This window comes from Pseudopipra pipra, chromosome 1 (genome assembly GCF_036250125.1).
Source record: "Pseudopipra pipra isolate bDixPip1 chromosome 1, bDixPip1.hap1, whole genome shotgun sequence".
NCBI classification, from domain to species: domain Eukaryota; kingdom Metazoa; phylum Chordata; class Aves; order Passeriformes; family Pipridae; genus Pseudopipra; species Pseudopipra pipra.
Window position 1 is genome coordinate 67832116 of NC_087549.1, and position 23869 is coordinate 67855984.

General features: G+C 40.5%; 1 protein-coding gene and 1 long non-coding RNA gene across 6 annotated transcripts in view; one reads left to right on the forward strand and one right to left on the reverse strand.

The window, feature by feature from the left end:
* Window positions 1–15989, reverse strand: part of LOC135416857 (uncharacterized) — a 101137-nt gene extending 85148 nt beyond the window's left edge. For all 3 annotated transcript variants that reach the window (XR_010431783.1, XR_010431785.1, XR_010431782.1), the window contains exon 1: window positions 13677–15989. This is a non-coding gene — a long non-coding RNA (uncharacterized LOC135416857). The remainder of the gene's footprint in view (window positions 1–13676) is intronic.
* A 105-nt stretch (window positions 15990–16094) lies between these two features.
* Window positions 16095–21910, forward strand: C1H18orf21 (chromosome 1 C18orf21 homolog). Of its 3 annotated transcripts, none has more exons than XM_064660112.1 (5): window positions 16095–16233; window positions 16815–16837; window positions 17593–17660; window positions 21109–21317; window positions 21717–21910. In XM_064660112.1, exons 1-5 carry the CDS (start codon window positions 16133–16135, stop codon window positions 21868–21870), a joined length of 555 nt encoding a protein of 184 aa, XP_064516182.1. In that variant the 5' UTR covers window positions 16095–16132; the 3' UTR covers window positions 21871–21910. The 3 variants fall into 3 exon arrangements, with proteins under 3 accessions (XP_064516182.1, XP_064516170.1, XP_064516174.1); XM_064660100.1 differs by having other exon boundaries at window positions 16111–16233; window positions 17593–17792; XM_064660104.1 differs by lacking the exon at window positions 16095–16233 and adding an exon at window positions 16554–16662 and having other exon boundaries at window positions 17593–17792.
* Window positions 21911–23869: the final 1959 nt, after the last annotated feature.

Consider the following 23869-nt stretch of genomic DNA (forward strand, 5'->3'; position numbering starts at 1 on the left):
TTAAGGGGTGGAAGGGACGTTAAAGACCATCTAGTCCCAACTCCCCTTACACGGTCAGGGACACCTCTCAATAGACCAGGTTGCTCAAGGCCTTATCCAACCTGACCTTGAACACTGTCAGGGTTGGGGCATCCATAACCTCCCTGGAAAACCTGTTCCAGTATCTCACAAGCCTGACAGTTAAGTGTTTCTCCCTAAGTACAGTTAGTACCAAGTACTATTTCTTTCTTCCTAAATATAGTACATGGTTTCACTGCCAGAGAGGGAAGTAATAGCTCTGTACATACAGGAGATGACACTCTATAAAACAAAATTCTGCTTTCTTTTCTTTCCTATAACCAAGGATCCTGTCTTGATGTGAAGATCACACAGCAGGTAAGTACTGAAACACACAGAGATTCCTTACTAACCCCTCCTGAATCTTTCTGACACACAGAGAAGTGACATTCCAGCTGAGTTTTATTGGTCAACTTTGGATTCACAGATGCTACTGAAGTAAATGGATGTATTTATACACAAAAGAGATTTGAAGACTTTTTTTTCCATTCTCACAGCAAAAATTTACACTATTCAAAGTACCTGTGTCCATGAGATTAAAAAAATTTCTTTTCTCATTAACTATTACTTTAAATTTATTTTATAATTTATTTGTATTGGAAAAAGTATTTATAAATAGAAACCACAGGAGAGTCATAATTCAGGTCACATTTGTGCAGCTCACCAGCTAATCTGAAAATCTAAATCTATTGAGACTTTCTAATATCTTCTCAGAATTATGTGTCATATTACTTATGAATAGACTCAATTCAAGAGGAAGCTTTCTAAATACCAAAAAATATTTTCTGCTTTGTCATCTACTTCTTTGTTCAGTGAGCTTATGCGTTTTGCTCAAAAATTGTAAATTAACAGACAAATTGGGTTCTGACCCGTCCACTGCCTCCTCCCTGTAAGAGATTAATGGCTAAAGAATAATCCTACTGGATTGGCTAAAAATTGCAATGGCACCAGTAGAGAACATATCATGCTTCCCCCTTTTACCAATTGCTTTGTATATAGTGACAGATTATTAAAGTAAGTGAAACAGCGGGAAAATAAATGAAATTTTGTCTCCTTTCATTCCCAATATCCTACTGTAATTTCCTACTCCTGATAATGACTCTAGTAGATGAAAAAGGGAAAAACCTTCCTGCAAGTGAGAGAAAGATTGAGAAGTCAAGGGGACTGGATGCAGCTACTGGACATGCCCCAGAGGAGTGACACTGGCTTATTTCCCCACATTTCACAGTAACCATGAAAAGAATGTTTGCTTCCTTTGGCCTTAAATGTATTTTAGTTGCAAGCTCTTTGGGGCACAGTCTGCAGCTGAATATGCTTTTCTAGTGTTATTGCAACATAGCCATGACGTATCTTGAGACCTGACAAAAATCCCAGTAATAAGTAGTTACCAAGGAACTTTTTCCATGCAACAATTTAGTTCTGTGAAAGACCACTTTCCTGAGCGCTCACTACAGTACTTGTATATTTGCAAATCACCAGTGCGACAAAAGAAAATCTAATACTTAAAAGACAGAAATAAAACATGAGTCAAGTGGCAAAAAGGCTGTTAGAGAAATACTGGGCACCTGAACAAATCCATGCATCCTTCGATTTCCAAGCAGTTTCATCTTCCAAAATATTTTGCATTTCTTTTGATACTGTATGCGTATCTCTTAAACAGTTAAAAAAGCCACCGCTGTGAAAAAATGCTGCGCGTGGTGAAAGTACTTCAAGGAATGTAGACCCTGATCTGTTTCTCACACACATCATCTTCATAGCTTTGATTATGACATGAGAAGGATTATTTCTACAAGAGAGAAGAAAGGTAGGCATAGGAACTTAAGAATTGTGCTTACATAGTAAAGCACTGTAAAATGAAATAAAATACTAAAATTTGCATTTAAGCTCTTTTAAGTTACGTCTATTCTGTAATACAGAAAAAGAACGGTAAATTCAACAAGCTTTTACAAAGCTACATCCAGCAACTAGTGGGACTTTGTAAAAAAGTCCCACTCTGCTCCGAAAATAAGCAGAGTCCACACAGAATGCCAAAGGTACTGTCCACAAACTAGAAACATCTAAGAAGTCAAAAAATACTAAGATAAAGTTTGAACTCCCAAGAACTTCACTGAGTTCTGTCCTGAAAAGAATATGACAACATATAGTAGAAGGCTCTTTGGTCATATAAACAAACAAACAAACAAAACCACCCAGAAAACAAAAAAACAAAACAAACAAAAAACTCCACAAGGAGAAATGATGTGCCACTGCAGAAGAAGGATGGGGAAAAGATTAAGGACAACACAAGGAAGGCCTTCAATAAATATTTTTCCGCAGTTTTCAATCAGAAACTTTTAGGTTAAATTTAGAGACAAAGTTATGGTGAATAATGAGAATGTGGGTATGCAAATAGAAACTCCCACAGCTAACAAAAAACTTGATTCAAAAAGTTAAATGCATCAAGCTTGAAGTCTGATTAATCACTAACTCACCCTTTTTAAAATTTTGTTCACATATAATGCTAGTCCAGTGACAAATATTTTTAATAGCACCATCCAGTTGGGAGGGAAACTGAAAAATAGCAGATATGGTTTCTTTACTTACAAAAAATCTGTGAAGAAAAATAAGAGGAGATGGCAGTTGGGAAATTACAAGCTATTTTGTTGGATCTCATTAGTATGAAAGGCCTTAAAATACATTTTGAGAGAGACAATATATAAGGACACAGAGGTAAATGAAAAATGGGATAAAATGCAACAGCAATTTCCCAAAAGGACACCACACAAATCATCCACATAGTTTTCTTAGATGAGGTAAGTGATTTTGTGAACAGATGAAGTGTAATAGATCTCATCTTTCAGGACTATAGGACTGCATTTGACACCGTGTTATATGTTATTAAGGAATCTGAGAAATAAGACTTTTTTAGTGGTTAAAAAAAAACAGCTAAAGGAGGACTAATAACAGGCAAGTGCCATTAAGAAGGGATGTATCAAATCAGTTGAGATTAGCAGTGACAGCCTTCAGGATCCACCCTGGGGCTTCTGTTGTCTTTTCATAGCTCTTGACCACTGTCATCCAGGTAGAAGACTACCTGCATGTTCTTGTACTGCCAGTAAAGAAGAGCAGTGAAACTATACAAAGTGAGCATCTTGAAGATGGGAGCCAAAGAAATGGGGTAAGCAGCAAGGCCTCGGGCAGAAAATTCAAATGTAACCTGGGAGACGATCCAGTAGTGACAAATGAAGACTGAAGTTGTCAATGAGCAAATGACTAAACAAGTAACATAATGAAAAAGGCAAGTGAGGCTGTAGGATGGAGATTTTCAGTAGAACTCAGGAGACATGGAGATTCTCCTTCCAAAGATACTAACGGAGCTAAGTGGTTTAGCCCAGTAATAGAAGAGCTATGTAAGTATGTAGCTGCTGGCTAGAAATGCCTTGAGGAAGATGCTTCCAGGTGAGAGAAGTGTTATTTAATTTAAAGAGCAACAACAGCATGGGCAGGGGGGAAGGCAGTACACATGCCACACATTCCTCAAGGCTGTAAAGAAGGGAAGTTTCAATAAGCCTATGAGTTTCTCAAATAGCCTCCCAGATAAAAGAGTAAGGGTAAAATTACAACCTTTGAGATAGAGGTTGAGATATAGTTGGAAGTATCACATGCTGTAATGCCCTTCACAATTTCCTGGACCCATTGCTTGCATCTGCTGGTCACAGAGGGTCCTTAAGCTCCATTAATAGTGTGGTGTTGATATTTTTACTGCTTCGATGTTACTGGTGTCATTTTGGGGAACATAACCAAGAACATTTACCATTCCATTTTTCACATGCAGTTTTCATTACAAAATCCATGTAAAACTAATTACACAGATAAAGGCTTTTGCAATAATGCAGGCTACTTACAAGTGAAAATAAATAAAGAGAAGAATGTAGAGCCCAAGATTATTTGAACAGCTAGGGCACCAAAAATACAATCAACTGGAGTTTTAATTAAGAATAATTAAGTATTTTGTGAAATAATCCACTGCAAACTGTGGAATTGTTTAAAAATTGTTATTAGCTGCTTAGACGGAGTTTGTCAGATGGGTGCTCTAAAGCTGAGAAATTTAACAGAAACTGTACTTTCAGAACTTGTGGAGAGATGGAATTCTCCTGAAGAGAGTGAAGATTTGGCACTTCATATGAGCAGAGACGATCTGGCCCAAACATTCGTGTTTGCAGATGATGACTTTCTTATATTATGCACTTTGTCTTGGCACAGTCAATCAACAGAGGAAGTGCAGCAGAAATAACAAAGCCTTTTCTCTATTTGCTGATAACATTTTCAGCACATTTAAGGAGACATTTGAAGAACCACAGTAATTTCTACACCCCTGAAAATGTGTTGAGCAGAGACAAAAGGACAGAGAGGATATCAGTAATTGCAAAATACAAAACAAAATGCAGAAAAATGTCTCCAAAAAGGGAATGTGAAGTAGAAAGTATCTGAAAGAACCTTTCCAGGAAATAGTACCTATTTTTACCCATTAAGTTTCAACCTATTTGAAAACAAATCAGTGGATACTATACTAGGGATGAATCTAACCCTTGTATCTAAAATAATAGGTTCAGGGATTAGCCAGGACAACAGCATTTTTATCAAACAGAAGTCATTTGTATCCATCCTCACATTATCAGAAAAGCAGTTCTCTCCTAATTAGCAGATCTTGAACATTAACCTTTTGTCTTGACTGCAATCTCTTGATTAGTGGTAATGTTCAGCCTTCTCAAGACTTCTTTCATAAATTGCCTATTCTCATGGTAACAGCTGCCACTTTCATTCTACAAACACCAAGAAAATGTGATTTCCTTTATATCAGTGGGCCGGGCTAGGTGCGCAACTTTGGCCTTTGTCAAGGATCTTTTCAGAAAAAACTGCTTATTCCAGAAGAAGAGGAAACAGGTGCAAGCACAATTCAGGAGGCTGTTGTTGGCTGATCCACAAAGCAGAACTGGCAAAGCTTCAAAAGGAAACAGTCAAACAACCTACCTGCAATGCCAGTTAAGTTCTGCAGCTGCATGAGGGAAGGACAAGCACATTCAACAGCAGCCACCAAACTTAAATCAATATTTTCTGTGGGGTTTTGTTTGGTTGAGGTTCTTTTAATTTTTTTTTTCTTATTTCTTTGGCGGCTCCACAAAGAGTAGCAAGACATCAGCTTAATACTCACACAAGAATGGTTGAGAAACAGTTAATGTAAATCAAGAGTTCTCATTCAAAGAACATTGAACTTTAGCCAAAAAGAACATCAATTCATTGCTGAGACGCTGACACAGCTTTAATGACCAGTGTCTTCATCTTCAGTGCTCACGACAGTCTATAACCAAAGTCCTAGTCTCAGCTGAAGTGAATTCCCAAAGGAGCATCAACTTTGGTGGGACCAGCAAACATTCACAACAAAGGTACTTTGTCTCCAGCAAGTCGTGCAATTTTTCTGAAAGTTTATCAAATCTAAGGCTTTTTCCAGAAAACCTGTCTGTTGCATATGAACTCCTCTGACACCTTTACCTTCTTTGAAACTGAAGGTCTCCAAGTCAATCCGTTAAGGTGAGAATGGATAAAGAGAAATTCACATCTACTTCTCCAGCAATCCACTGAAATAATCAAGTTTTCCCTTAGTCAGAAATCTAAGATTCTGTCAGAAAATAGAGCTGCAATTTTCCAAAGTTAGCATTGCATGTTCAGTTTCTTAAATTGGTTTTTAAAATACATTTTTAATTTTTGTATGAAATTTTTAGCACTCATGTAAAGGACTGGCAGACAGCAAAGAGACTGAAAAATTAAACACAACTCTAGAAGCCTTTATTTGTTTCCTCTCCTTAATTCCTCATTAACCCCTTCAGCACCAGACCAGGCGATTGCTTTCCTTGCCTTACAATACTTTTGATTCCAGGCATACCAATACCTATTGTTAACTAGACACTTTAAACATCTGAACTCAGTTTGGATTTGGGCCTACTGCTTTAAGCCAAAATTACCAAGTGTATGAGGAGAGAAATATCATGGATCCTCTTTTATGATAGTGAACAGTCAATGGCTGCAGTTGACTGCATAAATCTACATAAACTCTGCCTCTGTTCATTCCAACAGACGTTAAGATTGTTCAGTAATGGACTTATTTCTGACCCTCAGGTCTGAGGATTTATTGTGCTTCTACATCTGCAGATTTCGTTACTATCAAAAGTACCAAATCCAGTACCAACTGTAAGGCCCACGGCTTCTCCCACTGTAGCCAAAGAGGAAAACACCACAAGTCAGCAATTAATAGGAGGCTGTAAATATATTGCAAGCACTAAACCAGTATATTTACATGACTATCACAGACGCTGCATGCCACTCAGACTCAAAATCTAATTCTGACACTAGATCATAAACCATAAAAGGCCAAATTAAATCTCTCTGTTCTGGGCTCACAGTGGGAAAGTCTGGGTTTGAGTTTGCACTCAGCATCCCAAGCACATGTTTGTTTTCGCTCCAACTCCCCAAAAAAATTGTGAATGATCCAGAACTGCTCATCCAGGAAAGATTCAAAAGACTTGCCAAGTTTCAGACAACAGTCCATAGAAAAATCCAAGTGCACAGATTTGCTGGCAAGAGATGCCTCTATCCACGCTCAATTTGCACGTGTTCTAGGGTGGTTCTCAAAAGTGGAACAACCTTAGGAAAAGAAGGATGATGGATTGAATTGCACCCTACCTGTGAACGGCAATACCCCTCAGCCTTATTGCAAAGGAACGCTAAAAAAACCATTCAAAGTAAGCAAAGTAACCAAAAGTATTCAAAGTAAACAAAGTAAACAAAAAATTACCAAGTAGCACTGAAAAGAAGGAAATGGTTGGCAGGAAGGGTTGCCCGTATGACTGGCAATATCATGGCAACAAAATTATTTTACGAGGAAAACTCGTATTCTGATGCCAGTTTTGCAATCGTACTAGAGGGACCAGGACTGTTCCAGGACTGTTAAGGTATTACTTCCACACCCTACAATACTACATCACACCCCATTTGGTGCCTTCCTCTGCAGTCTGGCCCATCTTCCATCTGGGTGAGAGATATAACTCTACCTGCACTGGCCCTGGAGTTAAGAGAGGCAAGCACCACTCATTTCCCACTTTCCTCAAGGTTTGTTCTTTCACTCCAGTAAAACACCAGAGCACAGCAGCTGTTACTGGTATGTTTTACAAGGATTTGTGTATCCTAGAGAGTCCAACCACTGGATGGTGCCAAGGTGGAAAGTCCCATACTGCAGAAGAATTGATAGAGAGGAGAGGACCTCAATTCCAATGCCTTCCAAACTAAATCCCTAGAGGGTCAATCACTAGAGGCTTCTCTCCCAACACCCCTGCAACAACATCAGTTCAGATCTCACAGGAAGAACACTAGGAGGTGACCACTGTCCTAACCCACAAGTCCTATAAATCTCACTCTGTCTTTGACTCAGAAATGTTTATAGGATTGCCATATTTAGTGTCTTTACTGTATTTCAAAAAAAAAAAAAATCAGTAATATGAGGGATTCAAATGGTGTTGCTTTGTCTTCACACTTCTGTCTCCAACTCTGCCAAGCAGGCCCTTCCTACCTCATGCCAGGGAGACATAAGCAGCATCCCTGCATCAATGTTTTTGAGGTTTTCTGCATGCTTTTACCATGTATTAATTGAACTTGTCCAACACCAATCGGTGAGCTAATTGCTGTTGGAGCAGATGGTAAGATAAGCTTGAAAAAAAATTTGGTACTTTTATATCATGTGAAGGAAATGTAAGGGAGAAAGGATGTCTTTTCCATTTCCTGTGGGCTGAAACAAAAGTTAAAGCAAGCTTTTACGATCAGTGGAGTCTGAGGAACAATTATCCCACTCCAGTGGATTCATACCTTGCACCTAGCTCCATCTGATCCCTTCTTCTGTGGTTTAGCTTGCCTTGTGGGCACGCCGTGTTCTGGGGGTTCATAGACTGCCAGCATGCTACTTCAATCTGCTCCGGGCACCAGCGGTCAGAGAGCAGCGTTGTGAAGCAATTCAAGATACTAAAACCAGGAGCAAACTTATAAGGTGCTTGTGATAAAGAGATAATATCTGTTTCTATATTCCATGCAGTTATCTTGGAGGGATGCTAGCACAGCAATGCCCTCAGTGGGAAACTACTGCTCAGTGCTAACTTCCCCGTAGTGGCCACCATTCATATTCAAATAGAGATATAAATAGCACAGCACTATAAAAAGTAACAACAGCAACAGAGGTCTGTGTGAGGATCAGACTTCAAAACGTGACACTGCAGAAGAGATGCTGCATTGGAGCTATTCATGCACAAGGCCTCGCATTTGGAGAAGAAGAAGGAATATCTTGCCAACTGGCATTCCAGCAGTTAGTTGCCAGCCAAGATTTTCAAGGTTGAACTTTATACCCGTAGCTTCACAAAGGTCACACTTAGCAAATTGCTGGAGCTTAACAGAGCAAGGATACATTTGGCTCTTATTCCAAGGCCCTTTCCTTGATGCTAATATTGATGACAGTGGAACTAACATCTCAATAGCTGCACAGAAAGGCCAATGCACAAATGTGCAATACTCAACATATGGAGGAAGTCTAAAGCCTTTCAAACCACTTAATGAGAAAGCTATGGATATCAACAGCAGAAGGAAAAAATCTAAAATGGGAGGAAGATGCCTACATCCTACCATGCTAATTTATATTGTTAGAGTGGAAAGTAAATGGCAATGTTAGCTGTGCTGAGGATTTTCAAAAGTTGTATTTATTTTTGGCTTCCTTTCAAAAATAATGTTCCAATAAATATGCAGCACGCTGGGTTTGTGGCACTGGTAGTGTGTCCATCACCATGGCACCTGAGCACTCAAGCAAATGATTAACCATCAGAGCAAATGAAACAGAAGCTGAGAGCCATCAGGCACTGTGACAAGCTCTTCATAGACCTTACAGTATGCCAGTGCATCTCTGTCTGGACTTTTACTCCTTCAGGCTTTCCACTGTCCTATCTTTCCTATTCTTATGATAACCAGGTCTTTTTTTCAAGCAGTGATAAAGGATGCAGAGATCTCAGATTGGCTTTGGAGAAAGAAGGAGATTAAAAAAAAAAACAAAACAAAACAAAAAACAACATCAAGAAACAACTAAACCAACCAAACCAAAAACCAATACACACTTTCGTCAGGAAAACATTGCTCAAGGACACAGTAAGGAAAAAAATAATTTTCATTTGTACAAACCAATTATGAATCGACAAACTTTGTTATGTCTGCCCTGCCATCAGCTTAACCCTTAAACTACTTCTCTGAAGAAGGAAAACGAGTCTTTCTTCACTGAGGGCCAATATGATCTTTCAGGAGACTGATGCAGACCATACTTCAACACTATTGTTAGCATTATCTAATAATAATGAAAAGAATACATAAAAACATATGGCTATGTGCCGCCTTCAAAAACTCTGGAGATCGCATCAGGCCCTCCCCACACTTCAAATAAGCAGCAAGTTAATGACAACTCCACTGATGTTTGTTTAACATATGTGCATATAACCACTGTTAGCTTTTTATGGCTTAGGATGCTTAAGCAGAGACCTCTGAGGTTTTAGAAAAAAAAAATAAAAATCTTCTGTTGAATCATCTATCCCTTGCTGTTTTGTTTTGTACAAAATCTCTGAGGGGCACAGGAAAGCAGAGGGCCTTGCACGCAGGCCAACTTTACAAAAGCTAGATCCTTTCACTACTGGAGAATTGTGCAGTCATAATACAACACTCACTGTTTTCCATCACTAATCAAGGCAATGTTATTGCATACTAATTAAATTGGTGTCACATGGAGTTTTTCCTCTTTACTGTAGCTGCTTCAGACTTAGGAGATAGTTACATCCTCTCCATTCCAGTTTATCCTTTAAGGAGGAGTAAGTTTTGGGGACAATGCCACATTGCCAGCAATGAAGATTCAAGTTCTCACTTCCCAGGGCAGGTACAATGTGCTGTGCTACCACTGTGCCTCAGCAGCAGTTTTGAAGCACATAAGGAGCAATGCACTGCCCACCTATATTTGACTGTGAAACCCTGGATTAAAGTTCACTCCAAGCATCACTCTGATTCTGTTACCTCTCCTGTGTCTAAATTATATCCATCACTGTCATCTCTAAAGATTCAGATCTTCTGCACACTTCATCAGCCATTATAATCGAAGCTAATGAAAGATATGTTTGTTTAGCTGTTGTAAATGGCTTTGAAGATCTCAGTTTGAGCAAGGGTGATGAATTAAGGATGTCAGCTGGGCAAACAGTTTAATTTCGAATGAACTTAGCTAAAATGGATTACTGAAAAACCAATATGGATTTTTCAAATTCATATTATTTCACATACTCTACCAGTAAATATTTTACCCCTTCTTGCCATCTGACTCACCAAGTATAAACTGAAAGAATCAGCAATGACATTCAGCTTCTGAAACATGAGACTAACTTTGGTGACTATAGGTGTAAGAAGCCACTTTTTGACTGCAGCAGGGAGCATAGCCCTCAAACAATTTAGCCCTCGGTAGACTAAATTTCTGCATAATAGCAATTCTGTAAAACAGCCTGAGCATGGTAATCAAAGCATTTTATAACAAAATTCAGAAAGTAACAACTGAAAAGAACTATTCCATAACACAGTTATTTATTGGAAGTACCTGTTTTTTTTATTCTCCCTGGTCCATTTTCAATGAATTAAAATAATAACTTAAGGGGAAAGAAAATTATCTTAAAATAGTCGTGGGGGTTTTTTCCTCTCTCAGGTAATTTGGAGCCAGGAAGAATCCAAAATAACAGCATGATTGTTGAAAATCACAGGGTAAGGTTGGAAATGTCTAGAGGTCATCTAGTCCAACCTCATGCTCAAATCAGTGCCACCTTAGAACAGGTAGCTCAGAATTAAAAGGGAAAGAAAATAATTTAAAGAAAAAAAATTTAAAGAAAAAGAATTTAAAAAAAAAATTTAAGTTTTCCTCTATCCCCTTTTGCACCAGAAGGGGGGGAGGGAGTAAGGAAATATTTTCTTGAAACATATAGCTCTTCTGTGTTGTTTATTAGTAAATATGACCAACATGGAAAATAGATTAAAGCTTCCTCCTTTGGTTGACCTACTTCCCTTTCTGTCTTGATGCAGGTAACATTTAAGCACAATGTGTGGCAAACTCCAACTCAGTTACCAGTGCTGCTCTGCCACACTGCTGGCCAGAAAAGGCTACGAATGCTGCAAGTTTGGCTCCAGTGACAGAGAAAATGTTCCATTCATTAGCAGTCCCCTCCAAGTTAATCAAGGAACAGAGCCAACAGCTGCTGAGGAGAGTTCCACCCCATCTTTCCCTGGGAAAGCAAGGCCTCTAGGGCAGGGCCTGGACTGTACAGCAAAGAAGAATAGGGTGGGGAAACCTTGCTAGATCTCAGTGAAACCCAGATGACTCATCAGAAAGTAAAACATTTCTATTTTGGCAAGAGGCTGAAATAGCAGCCCTGGGTTGTGCTGCAACACAGCAATAAATGACCCTGAGCACTTGGGACAAACTCCTGTGTACATTGATATTCCTAATGGTAGGGGTTATTTCACATCTCATTAAACAAAGAGGTTTACATGACAATTAACACATTAATTAGCACCATCTTTTTCACAGTTGGAACTTTGCCTTGAGATTTCAACATTTTTAGACAACTGTTCTGTGAGTGAAAATGAAGGAATAGGTATTTTATGACTCAAGGTCATAAAAAGAAGACACTCTAAGTGACAAGGACTCCTATGCAGAACTGGCATAGAAGTATATTTATCTATGTACTGAAGGACACTGCAACCAGTCAATGGCCTTTCTCATAACTTCCATGCTGTACAATCCGCACCCTGCCATTCAAAGCCTGGCCCTCAGCCTTGGCAAGGTGCCAGGCTGGACACTTCATATGCTGACCATAAACAAGCCTAATGTACCCCAAAGTCACACAGGGGCAAAGCAAAGCCTGGATTTCAACAAGCAGTAGCTCCCATTTCTTAGCCCCAGCCGCTGACCTGTGTGGCTCCCCACTACAACAATCCCTTCCACTGTATCTGTAGAGATACGACCTGTGGGAAAACTCTTCAGCAAACACCAAAAAGCAACACTGCTAAATTCACTGAAAATAGGCAACAGCTATAAGAGAATGTTTATTGCCCAAGAGCTTCACATTTTAGATACAGAACTAGTAACTTCTGTGAGTTGGCACACAAGTATAGATATCCTTAAACTGCATGTGTATTTCTCTCTCAGGTTTTTGTTCAATACCATCTTTAATTTCTATTTTCTTTTGAGAGAATGGATTTGCAAGTATACAAGAAGACATAGAATACTGGAAATGGAATGAAGGGAATTAAAAATTGGAAACTGGAACTCATAGCTTTCAAGACCAGGTGGATTCTGATATTCATGGGGTCTATTCCCCATCAGATGGATGTTGCCAACTCATGGAAAATAGTGACATGTTTTGTACATGTTATCTTTTACCTCCCTCAGGTATATACTACAAAGAAGTATGTATAAACAATAATAAACAATATATAAACTAACAATAAACATATTAATCTTTTACATGTTTTGGCACTCAAGGCACAGAAAAATCGTTGTGTCATAGCCTTACCTATCATACCACTTACAAAATGAATCTATGCTCAGGAGGAACACCAGATAACTTTTCCTTTAATTAGCTTTTCAAAGCTGATGATACTTTTTAGAATATGATTTATTTCTTATTTATCGCCCTCCCTTGTTTCAGATGGATAGTGTTTGACTGACCTCTAGATACCCTTGCACTTGCTCTGTGATATCCCCAGAATGTCAATGCTTTGATTCTTCATCTTTCATTTCCTAAACGTTTCTTATTGGTCACTTCTGCTACCAGTGGCAGCTGAAGTGGAAGTTTATCCTCTGATAATCTGTACTGCTTTAATGGCTCCCACCATCCTGAGGATATTTTCCAAGTGTTATGGTGACACCAGCTGAGATCTTGGCAACAGAAAAGTGTTTCATATGTTTATTTCCTAACTTAGTCTTATGGGGTTTTTTCTGCTTTCTCAAGCCTCTGTCACTCCCTTGATTTCTATGGCTCAACTCCTTTTGTTATTGCTATATTCTTTGTTATCATTTCTCAGTATCTTTCTGATTATAAAGCCTTTGAAGAACCTGAGGGTATTGCCAACATGCATCCAAAAATCTCTTAGTAAAGAGATTAGCAAAAATCTCCGCTAAAAGGAACAATAATAGTTACATCTTATTTATATATTTATCTGTAAACCAGAGGAACTATAGCACACAAACCTTGTAAAATGATGAGCATGTTTCAAACAGTTTTAATATAAAATATCACACATAAAACAGCTCACCAGTTTTAGCACGTCTCCAAAATAACGTATGCTTAGAAATGCTTATCCTTGTAGCATCATTATCCCTTCTTTTTTTCCAAGAGGAAATTAATCTTGCACCAGCATGCCCAAAAAAGCAAAATTCTCATCTAATTTCAATCACTCACTCAGTTTGCTCATGACTTTTATACAGCTGACTGAACATCTATTATCTCACCCGAAAGAGAAGCTGTGAGTTTGCTCACCTCGGTCACCTGCAGGATTTTTGAAATGCCTCCTCTTCTGTTCCTTCCAAAGAGTGCCTTTCTGCATCTCCCAGTCCATTCCCGAGTCCACTGAACATGCAGACATCAATAAGTTCTGGCTAAGTTATCCCACGTAACTCTGAAGAAAAAAAGGAGACCCTTGCAAACGCTGCAGAAGGTCTTCTTTACTCTTAGAAAATTTTGTTTCCTTGGTAGTCTGTCACAGTCAGGTCTCCGGTAGTAAACTGAACAACCTATCCTCCTGGCTCTTCTTTTCTTCTTTTTCTTTTCTGTAAACACATAATCAGGGCTTCAAATCCTTTAGGCATCACAAAACTGTATTTCTCTATTGCCCTCTACTGACTGCCGGGTAACGCCGCCTTCCCGGAGAACTGGCGAGCAACAGATACACGGTAACGCGTTCCCCCGCCGCCCTCCCTCGGATCGATAATGATACACGATGACCAAAAGTCAACACAAATCATTCTATTTTTCTCTTTGTTACAGAACACAAGGCAAGATTTACAGCTTCTTGGCCAGCCGTGGTAGCTGCAAAACACTAAACAACAGAAGCAGGAAGCAGTAACATGGCTCTGCTAATGTGTGTGTGTGTGGGGGGGGGGTTGTTGTTTTTTGCGAACAAAAGCCAGGAGAAAGTACAGATGAATGCATTCTGCCTTGAAATGCAGATGATTTCACCCCACTGATGCCACAAATACTGTACTGGGGATCTGAATGTTATCTGGTTTTAAGGGTTTGGTCCTGCCCGCACTGGATGCACAGAAATACTGACTTTTGATGGGAGTTCTGCATGAAGGGGCTGGTAGAGAGCCATGAATCTAAGGCCATGGGTTTTGGTCATTTCCCCTTTGTGTCTGAGTTCTGTTTAGCACATTCAGCACCACACCTAACATGGGAAACCTCATGTGACAGGATCCGGGGCAAGACACATACTGTGTATGAATGGCACTGGGAGTGGCTGTTGGCACTGCTTTTCGGACAAAGATGATCTATTATGCAAAGAGAACCCAGCAAACTAAAATAAAAAATGGAATGGCCCAAAGTTGTTTCAGGAGCAGAGGAAAAAAAAAATCAGCATTTCAGCCAGACTGTAAGAGATTGAGAAGAAAAAAGCAGGGATAAGAAGAGTGTAAGAGTGTGGGGGAGGGGGAAGCAGTTGGTGGAGAAATCAAAATTAATCCTTTGCATTGTATTAGTCACTGCTTAATAAGTAAAGCACAGTGCTTGCTAACCAGGTCACTCAGGCACTTGTTCTCACCAAAAAAAGTTAAACCAGGGTGCCGGTGCAAGTGTTCTGGCCCACCTGCACCATTCCAGGGGCAGGAAGAAGTCAGTCTGTCAGCTCCAGGCAACAGAATAAATCCCCAGCACATTTCCCTTTTGCTAGGCAGAGGCTGGGAGAGAACATGGCATTATCTTGCTGTACCATTCTTTCCCTGCAACGAACTCTCTTAGGGAGCAAGCATGGTTAAAAAATTATAAAAATAGACCCACCCCTCAAAAAAGTGTTGGAACTATTTTTCTGGACTTGCGTTCAAAAAATACATTCATTTTTTTTCCCACCAATATTAATAACCAGGAATATTTAATTTGCCAAAAAATCTGTTGACTGATGAACACTGGTCGTGCTTTAAATAGATATTATACGACATCCCTGCTCTTCCAGTTAGGAAAGATAGAGTTCACATAAAAACTATGATCAACCAAGCCAGCAACATGGCAATAAAAGTTTAGCATTGAAAGGTTCATTGAAAAAAATTATTTTCAATTCAAAGATAAAGTCAGCAGAGGCCCTAACTGTAGCTATTAGGAACATTTCATTAACAAGCCAGATTTACTGACTGCATTGTAAAGCTCTATTAAAGGAAGCCCTGAAATTCCTTTTTGCCCCATGCTTTTTCTATGTCTAAAGCTCTTAGCTACTCCATGTTAGAAAATAAGAAATAATTGTATTTATTCAAATTCCTTGACAGAATATCGAAGCCTGCTCAGCTGAATACCTCTCCTAAATGAACACCATTACCAATAGATCAAAGGAGGAAAACGTCTAGCAAATGAATGGGGCCGAGGACACACATCAAACGGTGAAAAGCTGAGGGTTTGTTTTTTTGTTTTTTGTTTGGTTGGGGTTTTTTTAATGGGAGTGCATTTGCAGAGCGATAAAGCAAGTATGCAGTTGCCAAAATTCATAGAAGGGCACCTCAAACAGAGCGGGCGACGGGTTAAGCTCAGCACTCCCGAGCATCAGGCGTCACTCTGGAGCTGCTGCTGCTGCAAATCCTTCACGTGACAATCCCTGACAGAGACATCCGTAGGGTTTGGTTTTGGGTCTGTTTTTTGTTTTTTCCCATAGAATCACAGTTAGGGTTGGAAGGGACCCCAAGGCAGGGTCACCCAGAGCAGGTGACACAGGAACGCGTCCAGGTGGGTTTGGAATGTCTCCAGAGAGAGGGAGACTCAGCGACGTCCCTGGGCAGCCTGTTCCAGAGCTCTGCCACCCTCAACGCCAAGTTCTTCCTCATGTTTTTTCCCTAGGGTAAAAGTTTTCTTCCCTACAGGCAAAACTTTTCACGCCGCTGGAGACACAGGCGGCTCCCGAGCAGGCACTCCCCGTTCCGAGCGGGCGGCTCGGTGAGGGCCGGGCTCGGCTCCCCCCCGGCCCCTCCGCCCGCCGAACCCCCGGGGCGGCCGCGGGCCCCCGCCGCCGCTCTCAGCGCCAGCCCCGGCCGACCCCGGCCCTTCCCCCGCTCCCGGCCCAGCGACCCGCGGTACCGCGGGCCCTCCCGAGCCCGGTACCATGAAGCTGCGGCCGCGGGCAGCCGCCGGGGCTCGGCCGAGCGCTGCACATCGGCCGTGCTTCCCTTCCGGCGGGGCGGGCGCTCGGCGCCATGGGGCGGCGGCGGCTGCTGGCGGCGGCGGCGGCGCAGCTGGCGGGAGCCTGCCCGGGACAGGCGCGGTTCCTGCTGTAAGGAGCCGCGCCGGGGGTGGGGGTGGCGGTGGGGGCGGGCGGGCGGGCGGGAGGGAGGGAGGGGGTGGTGGGAGAGAGAGCGCGGTGGTGACGCGCGGGGTGTCCCCGCCCGGTGGCGGTGCCGTGACGCTTTCCCTTCTCTCCCGCAGGTGGACGCTCCGCAGCTCCCGAGGCGAGTGAGGGTCCCCGGACACACGGTGGTACCGGGGCCGGAGGAGAGGGGCTTCGGAGCAGGGCGCCCCTCCAGCAGAGGCTCCTGCGGTGGGAGGGCAGCGCAGAGGTTGCCGAGGGGCAGGAGCGTGGGAATGCCGCCTTTCCCATTTCCTCCATTATCCCCTTTCCTTTCGCACTGCACCCGGAGGGCTGTGCCGCGCTGTGCTCCTGGCTGCCGCCAGGAACGTCGAGCTTGCCGGAGAGCAGGGGCCAGGTGTTCCTCAGCGGTGTAGGGAGAGGGGCTCGACTCCGGCTCTGGTAGCAGGAGCTGATAAAGCAGATGCACGAGCCTCTTACTGGGTCTGAAATTATCTCAAAGCATTCCTTTACCCCAGGCTGAGGTGCGGTCGTTTTCTCGCACTTAAAATGGGCAAAGAGCTTTACAAGGCTTTGGTGTCCCTGATCTGGCAAGAGTGTGCCTGCAGGGAGCTCCTTGCAGAATTGTGAGCCTCCGTTGTTAAAAGATTTACAGAGAGGAATTCCATTTTTCAGTAAAATCTGCAGTTACATATTGTGTAAACTTACACCATAAGCATAAAAATACCCTGAATTGTGCTTAGCTGAGCACATACTGGTGCCCAGCTTCCTCTGGAATCCTAGTTGTATCTTAAACATAAAAACACGTACCTAGGTATTGTTGAAACTGAAACATACTCTATGAATCTTTGCTTATAAAAATAATTTTTTCATTCTTTTACCTTTATTTATCTGTAGCTAATGGACGTGGATTAGAAAGGATATGTCCTTACTGCTTCCAGTTCCTGGTTCCTGACAGCTACCGGGTGCGTCTCAAACCAAAGATGAAAGTGTCTCCACAGATAGAGAAAGTTCTTAAGCGAGAGGCGAAGAACCATAAACTTAACATGAAACAGACAAAGCTTTTGAAAAAGTACAGGGAGTCAAGCAGCGTTCTGGTAAGGACAGTTATTTGGGACTGACAAGTACATGACATTTCTCTAAATTTCATGTCCCTATTTCAGTGGCATAAAAAAGAAGATACAGAAACCTTTCTCTCAGAAGAGGAGCCTACACCTGCACATTTCTTTTTCATGAGCGTATGACTCTTTCTTTTGGAATAACTTCTATTCATAATCAAAACTTTTTAAATCTACCCTCCCCAATAGATAAATCATGAACAATGACAAGAACAGTAAGATTTTCCCTCCAAAAAACCCCACAACCCCACATTGTCAGAAGCTACGCAAACAGCTCTGCCTTCCCTGTGATATCTTTAGCAGCAGTCTGAGTAGACTCTGCAGATGTCTAAGCTCTTGCTGAAAATTAAGTAATCTTTTCCTGCCGGAAGCTCTGGTATTTCCACTGTCAGCTACTGTATCATTAGCATAGCTTTGCAAAAAAAATGGCAGGAGTAGCAGATTTCTGCCTGTTCCTTTTTTTCCTACAAATGTGGCAGAACTAGGACCAGGCAACTGTCTCAGATGCAGAGCTTTAATACAGCCATGTAGATCCTAAATCCATTGCTAAGGATAGTCCCATACCTAAGAAGCAAAACATGCCACTGCCTGAAGTCAGGTTTGTTGTGATAACTTGACGTTTACTGCCTTTGTTTCAGTTTTATCAGTTGTTGAGCAAATATATTTTTACACAAGCTTTACTTCATTTATTTCACTAGGCTCTCATGGCTACATCAGATTATTGTTACCTTCTGTATTAATTGAATTTTTTACATTTGTCTGAATATTACTGTTTATAGAAATCTTTCAAAACTAAACTGGAGGTAATTTCAACAAGCTGATGTTGCTCTTGGGGGTTCAGTTATTTTTCCTAGAAGTACTTAGGAATGTGAGCTTTAATTACTATTTTTTATAATAACTACTATTTGAAGAATAACAGTATACGTTTAATCTAGTGTTGCCAAGATATGTACTACTTTTAGAACATGTTATGTGAATGGCTGTTGTAATAAATGAAACAGCACCCTATTGTGCACAGCAGTTGCTAGCACACTTGGTGTTTTCTTCTGTTAGAGTCGGCTGGTTTGGGGAGTAAAATTTATGAAACCAAAAATTATTAAAGAGTTAATAAAACAACATTAAACTCGGGAAATATCACCGAGGTTCTTGGCTGTGAGAGCAAAATAAGATGCTCCATAAATCACTTTCCCCAAACTGTAGAGCATAGTTGAGCTTCAGAAGGGATATCTGAAAAGGTTCTTCACCCAGGGGGTGAAGCACTGGAACAGGCTCCCAGGGGGTGAAGCACTGGAACAGGCTCCCCAGGAAAGTGGTCACAGCACCAAGGCTGACAGTTCAAGAAGCATTTGGACAGTGCTCTCAGGCACATGGTGTGACTCTTGGGGCTGTCCTGTTCAGGGCCAGGAGCTGGACTTTGATGATGCTTGTGGGTGCCTTCCAATTGAGGTGTTCTAAGATTCTGTGAGCTGAAATCTTGGCTTTATTTTTCTGGGATCACAAACATTTAAGAGTATCTTAAGAACTCTCTTTAAGCAACTGATGAACATGAAATTATGATGGGTTCTTAGTCTTATTCTGTAGCTGGAGAGAGTTTATAAGGACGCATTGTGCATTCATATAATAAGTAGTTTAAAATTCAGTTCCAAAGAGGTCCAGTGTAAACTCTGGATAATATTTTAATCTTGGTATGTAACTACAGTTTGCTGCACTTTTGTTCTGTTCAGTTTGCATTTGTCCTACGGATTATGGTTTAAGTCTTTAAATGCTGTCAGCAATTGGCAGCTTTCAAAATTAGCAATGTAGATCCCTGTAATCTAATACCTGAGACTTGTGAAAATGAAACTTCAAGTGTGGTTGAAAATTAAAGTGAGCAACAATGTGACAGGTTGTACCTCTGATACCTTTCTTAGCAAGCAGAGCTTGATTTTAGTCTGTTTCTGCTATGAAAAGGCGTATAACATAGGGCAATTTTGGGGCTTCAAAATTTTTGCAGTTTACTGCAGATCCAGTTCAGGGAACAGAAACTAGCTGTGAAGTGCTACTATTAATCCAGTAATTCCTGCATTGTAAGGTGGTCACCTCCACTTATATTCCACAGAGTGCTAAGTCACCATGTGATGCTGGGTTTTTTCCCATCTGAATTGCATTTAGAAAAACTAAAAATACATCGATACCTGAGCAGCAAAAGTTAACGTTATTTCTTTTTTATTTTTAGCTCATTAGGCTGACAAAATAATGTCTAGAGACAGTCAAAATACCTAAGTAACTGAAAACATTTCAGTATCTCTAAATGCAATTTTTTTCTAAACAATCTGAATTTAGTTAAATTTACACACTTTGAAATTATTTGGTATAGATGTTTTCAAAACTGCTTAGACATTTTTGTGACAGTCTTTTGAGTATGTTTTTTTAACCAGAAACATCACGTAACTCTTTCTCTGTCAGTGTAATTGTGTGCCTCAGAAAGTTGTCTGGCTGTATTACTCTCATGTCTCTTAATATGAGTAGTTGCCATGACAGTAAGGGATATCAGGAATATCTGACAGTCTCTGTGACTGTGACATTATCTGTTCTGATGCACCTCTCAACTTACTGTGCTGCTGGAAGCTCCCTGCAGCCTAGAAGTAAACAGAGAGAAGAAAAAGTGCCCTTTGTTCAGAATATCCTCCTTATTGTAGTAAGTATTTTTGCCCTAATAGAAACCGTCATCTTTGTTCACTGAGACTTGGTGTTACTAGTTAAACAGATGGCAGTTTTTGGGACTTTGGTAATTTAAATATTTTACCTCAAGACTCCCTGGAAAGTGTGCAATATGACTTTATCAGGCGTACAATATGCTAATGTATTTAGATGATATGGTATGTCATGCTTTTTAGCCAAATACAAGTACCTCTAATGTACAGAGGTGCTCTTGTATACTCAATGTATCTTGTATGCCCAACATACCATATATCCAGTTCAGTTGCTCTGTCATCTTTCTGTCTTGACAGGGTTGTTCTCTGCAGTTCACTGTACAATGTTAAGTTCAGAGTTACAGGTCTTCTGAAATTAGTTACCAGGGAATTGGAGTAATTTCCAGATAAACCCATAGGAAGTGTTTGGCTTAAGAAATCTGAATTAAAATATTAGTTGTAAAGTATATGTTACTTTTTAGTATCTCATGTTTTGCTTAAGCAAATATTTAATTTGTGTCATGGTATTTGGAGAACAGTTTGGATAATTCTTAAAATGGCTTTATAACATCAAGGTAGAAAGACTGAAAGAAGGCTTGATATTTCTTTTCTTCTCTCCACAGCTAGTTACTTGCAAATCATGCAACAAAACAACAAGACATTATGGTAAAAGCAGGGATTTTCTGTCAACCAAGACACAAAATTCTGGCACTCCAATTATTAAATCTAGCCTCAAGACACCAGATGTAAAAATTCCATCTTCAAAGAAAATTACACCTGTAAGCTCCAGTAGGTCGGGATCTAAAGGGAACGGTCCCTCAACACTTCCCAGGTACCTGTTTCTCTCCTATTTAAAGAAGCGCTTTGCCAAGTAGAGTGTATTATGTCTTGATTTTAGATCAGTCATTTAGTAAACTTTAAACTGATAACTAAGTGTTTTTCTCAGTGGTATGGTTGAGGAGATCAATGTTAACTGTCCAACCTTTAAAATCAGAGATTCTCATGAAAAGCCACCGTGTGTAAAAGAATGCTCGGTTATGTTAGTGTCATTAATGTGAAATGTCTGTCTTAAAATTTGCATAACAAAGTTATACTTCTGACTGCTTTCACATGAAAATACACTACTTACCTTGAATTTTTTTTTCACCCAAATTATATATGTGCACTTTCTCAGTTACTTTATGTTAATTCTGATTTTTCACCTTTAAGACATTTGAGTCTTATTTTTCAGAACATGTGATTCTGGACAGGCAACAACCAACTCTGCTTCCAAGACTCCCCGAAACTCCAAATTTCACTTTTCTAAGCTAAAACGGATGCTCAACCTAGAAGAAAAAGAGAGAAGCCAGAAGGCAGATTTCAAGACCTTCTTGACTTTACTTTAGTTCTGTATTATTTCAAAGTAATAAAGATTACAGCAATAAATATTGTTCCAGTTCTAGTAAATCAACAAAGCAGTGTGTCTAAAACTCAAGCCTGTACCCTGCGAAAGCATAGATCATATTTTTTAGAGGCAAGCTCGGTTTCAAAGGGTAGTGATTGTCTGCCAGAGGGAGATGAGAACACAGCCACTCTATTATGCTTGGGAACCTTGAACATGTTTTGCAGTTTCTGATAGTCCAAGAATTAGAAGCCAGGATTTATCCTTTGAGGAAGCCAGTGATATCAGATTGATCAGTGGATCCACCAGAACCAAGAGATAGGTTGGCTGACCAGAAAGCAGTTTGGGAATGGGGAGGTCACAGTTTGCTCCCCTTCACTGTCCCTCTATTAAGATAATTCATCACAACAGAATGTAAAAAATCTCACCCCTGCTTTGCACGTTTGAGTAAAACAAAGACACACTCACTGGCACCTTCTTCAGGTACAGTATTTTCAAGGGTCTAATGTAGTGTCCTGTAGTGTCGCTGTATTTTGATAGCTGTGGCAATTTAAGCGCAGCCTTTACAAAGGTAAATTACTTTTTAAGACAGCGCTCATATACAGAGAGAGAAAACTATCACCAGATTTAAGTTTCTTCATTTTCATAAGAATGTTCTCCATGATTTGGAGTGCAGATGGTACGGGTCCCATGATAACACAGAGCCTTGGGTGCACTAACTGCACTCAGATGTGGGATGCTCTCAGTACCAACTGACAACTCCACACTAGACTGGTACCAGCACCCTGATTAGTTACTGATAGAAGAGTGGCACAGTCATAAAGAAGAGAGGATACTTCTTTTCCAGTTGCTCTGGTGCTACCAAAATTGGTCACTTTTGTCTCGTGAAAATGACCGAGTTCTGAGAACCTCTTTCTTAAGTATCTTTCAATCTTGTCAGGCTTCAGAGTTGCTTCCTTTCTGGACTTCAGTCTGGAAAACTAGTATTGCCCTGGACAGCAGAGAAGTCGTTTTGATGGGAAAAGGTGATTGTAAAGATTAAAGCAGTCTCCAGTGTTAGATTTTCAATTTAAGTTTGGTACAGAGATGAGAGAGGACAGTATATAAAGTCACTGTTCAGGACTGAGGTTATAGCCTGTCCTGCATACAGTCTGCAGTGGTAAATTCTTCAGATTTCCCCTCTGAAAAAGAGAACGAATCAGTTAAAAACATTTACATACTTGAATTTAAATGTCCGTATTTTCCTTTTTTTTTTTTTCTTTTTGCTAGTCTAGTAAATAGTTCCTTTTAAGTGTTTTCAGACTCAGTGAACAGTGCTTAACAAAACTGGACCAGCAAATAAGTGGGCAGACTGGAAAGCAATCCAGGGCAGGGGAGAATAATTTGTTGTAAATTGTACATACAGTCTCAAAGATTGGCATGTAACCTTTTTATATCTCCTGCACACTTGCACAGTAACTGAAAGGTTCACTGCCGTTTGTCTCTTATGTACATGTAGGATCAAATTAACTGTCATTCTTTGATCAAAATACAAACCTTGGAGTGATGCCTTTTCCAGTGTAGAACTTGGCATTACTTCACCTGTTGCTGCATTTACGATCCAGTCCTCTGGAAAAATACTTCAATCTTATTGACGGAAAATGTGCATTATACAAAAGTGTTTGACAAAAAAAAGTTTTGCAATAAAACTTCCTATTACAAGTACACACATTAGCTATGCTATTGCTGTGCTTCCCATGAGGCTTATGTGAAACCATCTGCTCTGTTTTAAGGTGCCCCAACATTAATATTAGATCAAAGCACATCTCCCAATTGTCCCTGTTTACTGTGCTTCTTACGTACCACCTTGTGGTCTCAAGAGTGCATTCCTTTTGGATAAAACTACAGATAAGGGATAAAAGACAATGAGGGGGGTACAACCAGCATGCTGAAAAAGCTACTGGGCAATCTATTCACGGACCACAGGATAGATGTCTAAACTAGGTGTCTCCAAAAAGTGTATT

Excerpts from the sequence above, each read along its gene's own strand:
- C1H18orf21 (XM_064660100.1), top strand. The coding sequence starts at position 16,133 with ATGTCTCCAGAGAGAGGGAGACTCAGCGACGTCCCTGGGCAGCCTGTT. Across the intron at positions 16,234-16,814 it reads CCTCATGTTTTTTCCCTAGG|GTGGACGCTCCGCAGCTCCC; the intron begins GTAAAAGTTTTC and ends TCTCTCCCGCAG. Across the intron at positions 16,838-17,592 it reads GACGCTCCGCAGCTCCCGAG|CTAATGGACGTGGATTAGAA; the intron begins GCGAGTGAGGGT and ends ATTTATCTGTAG.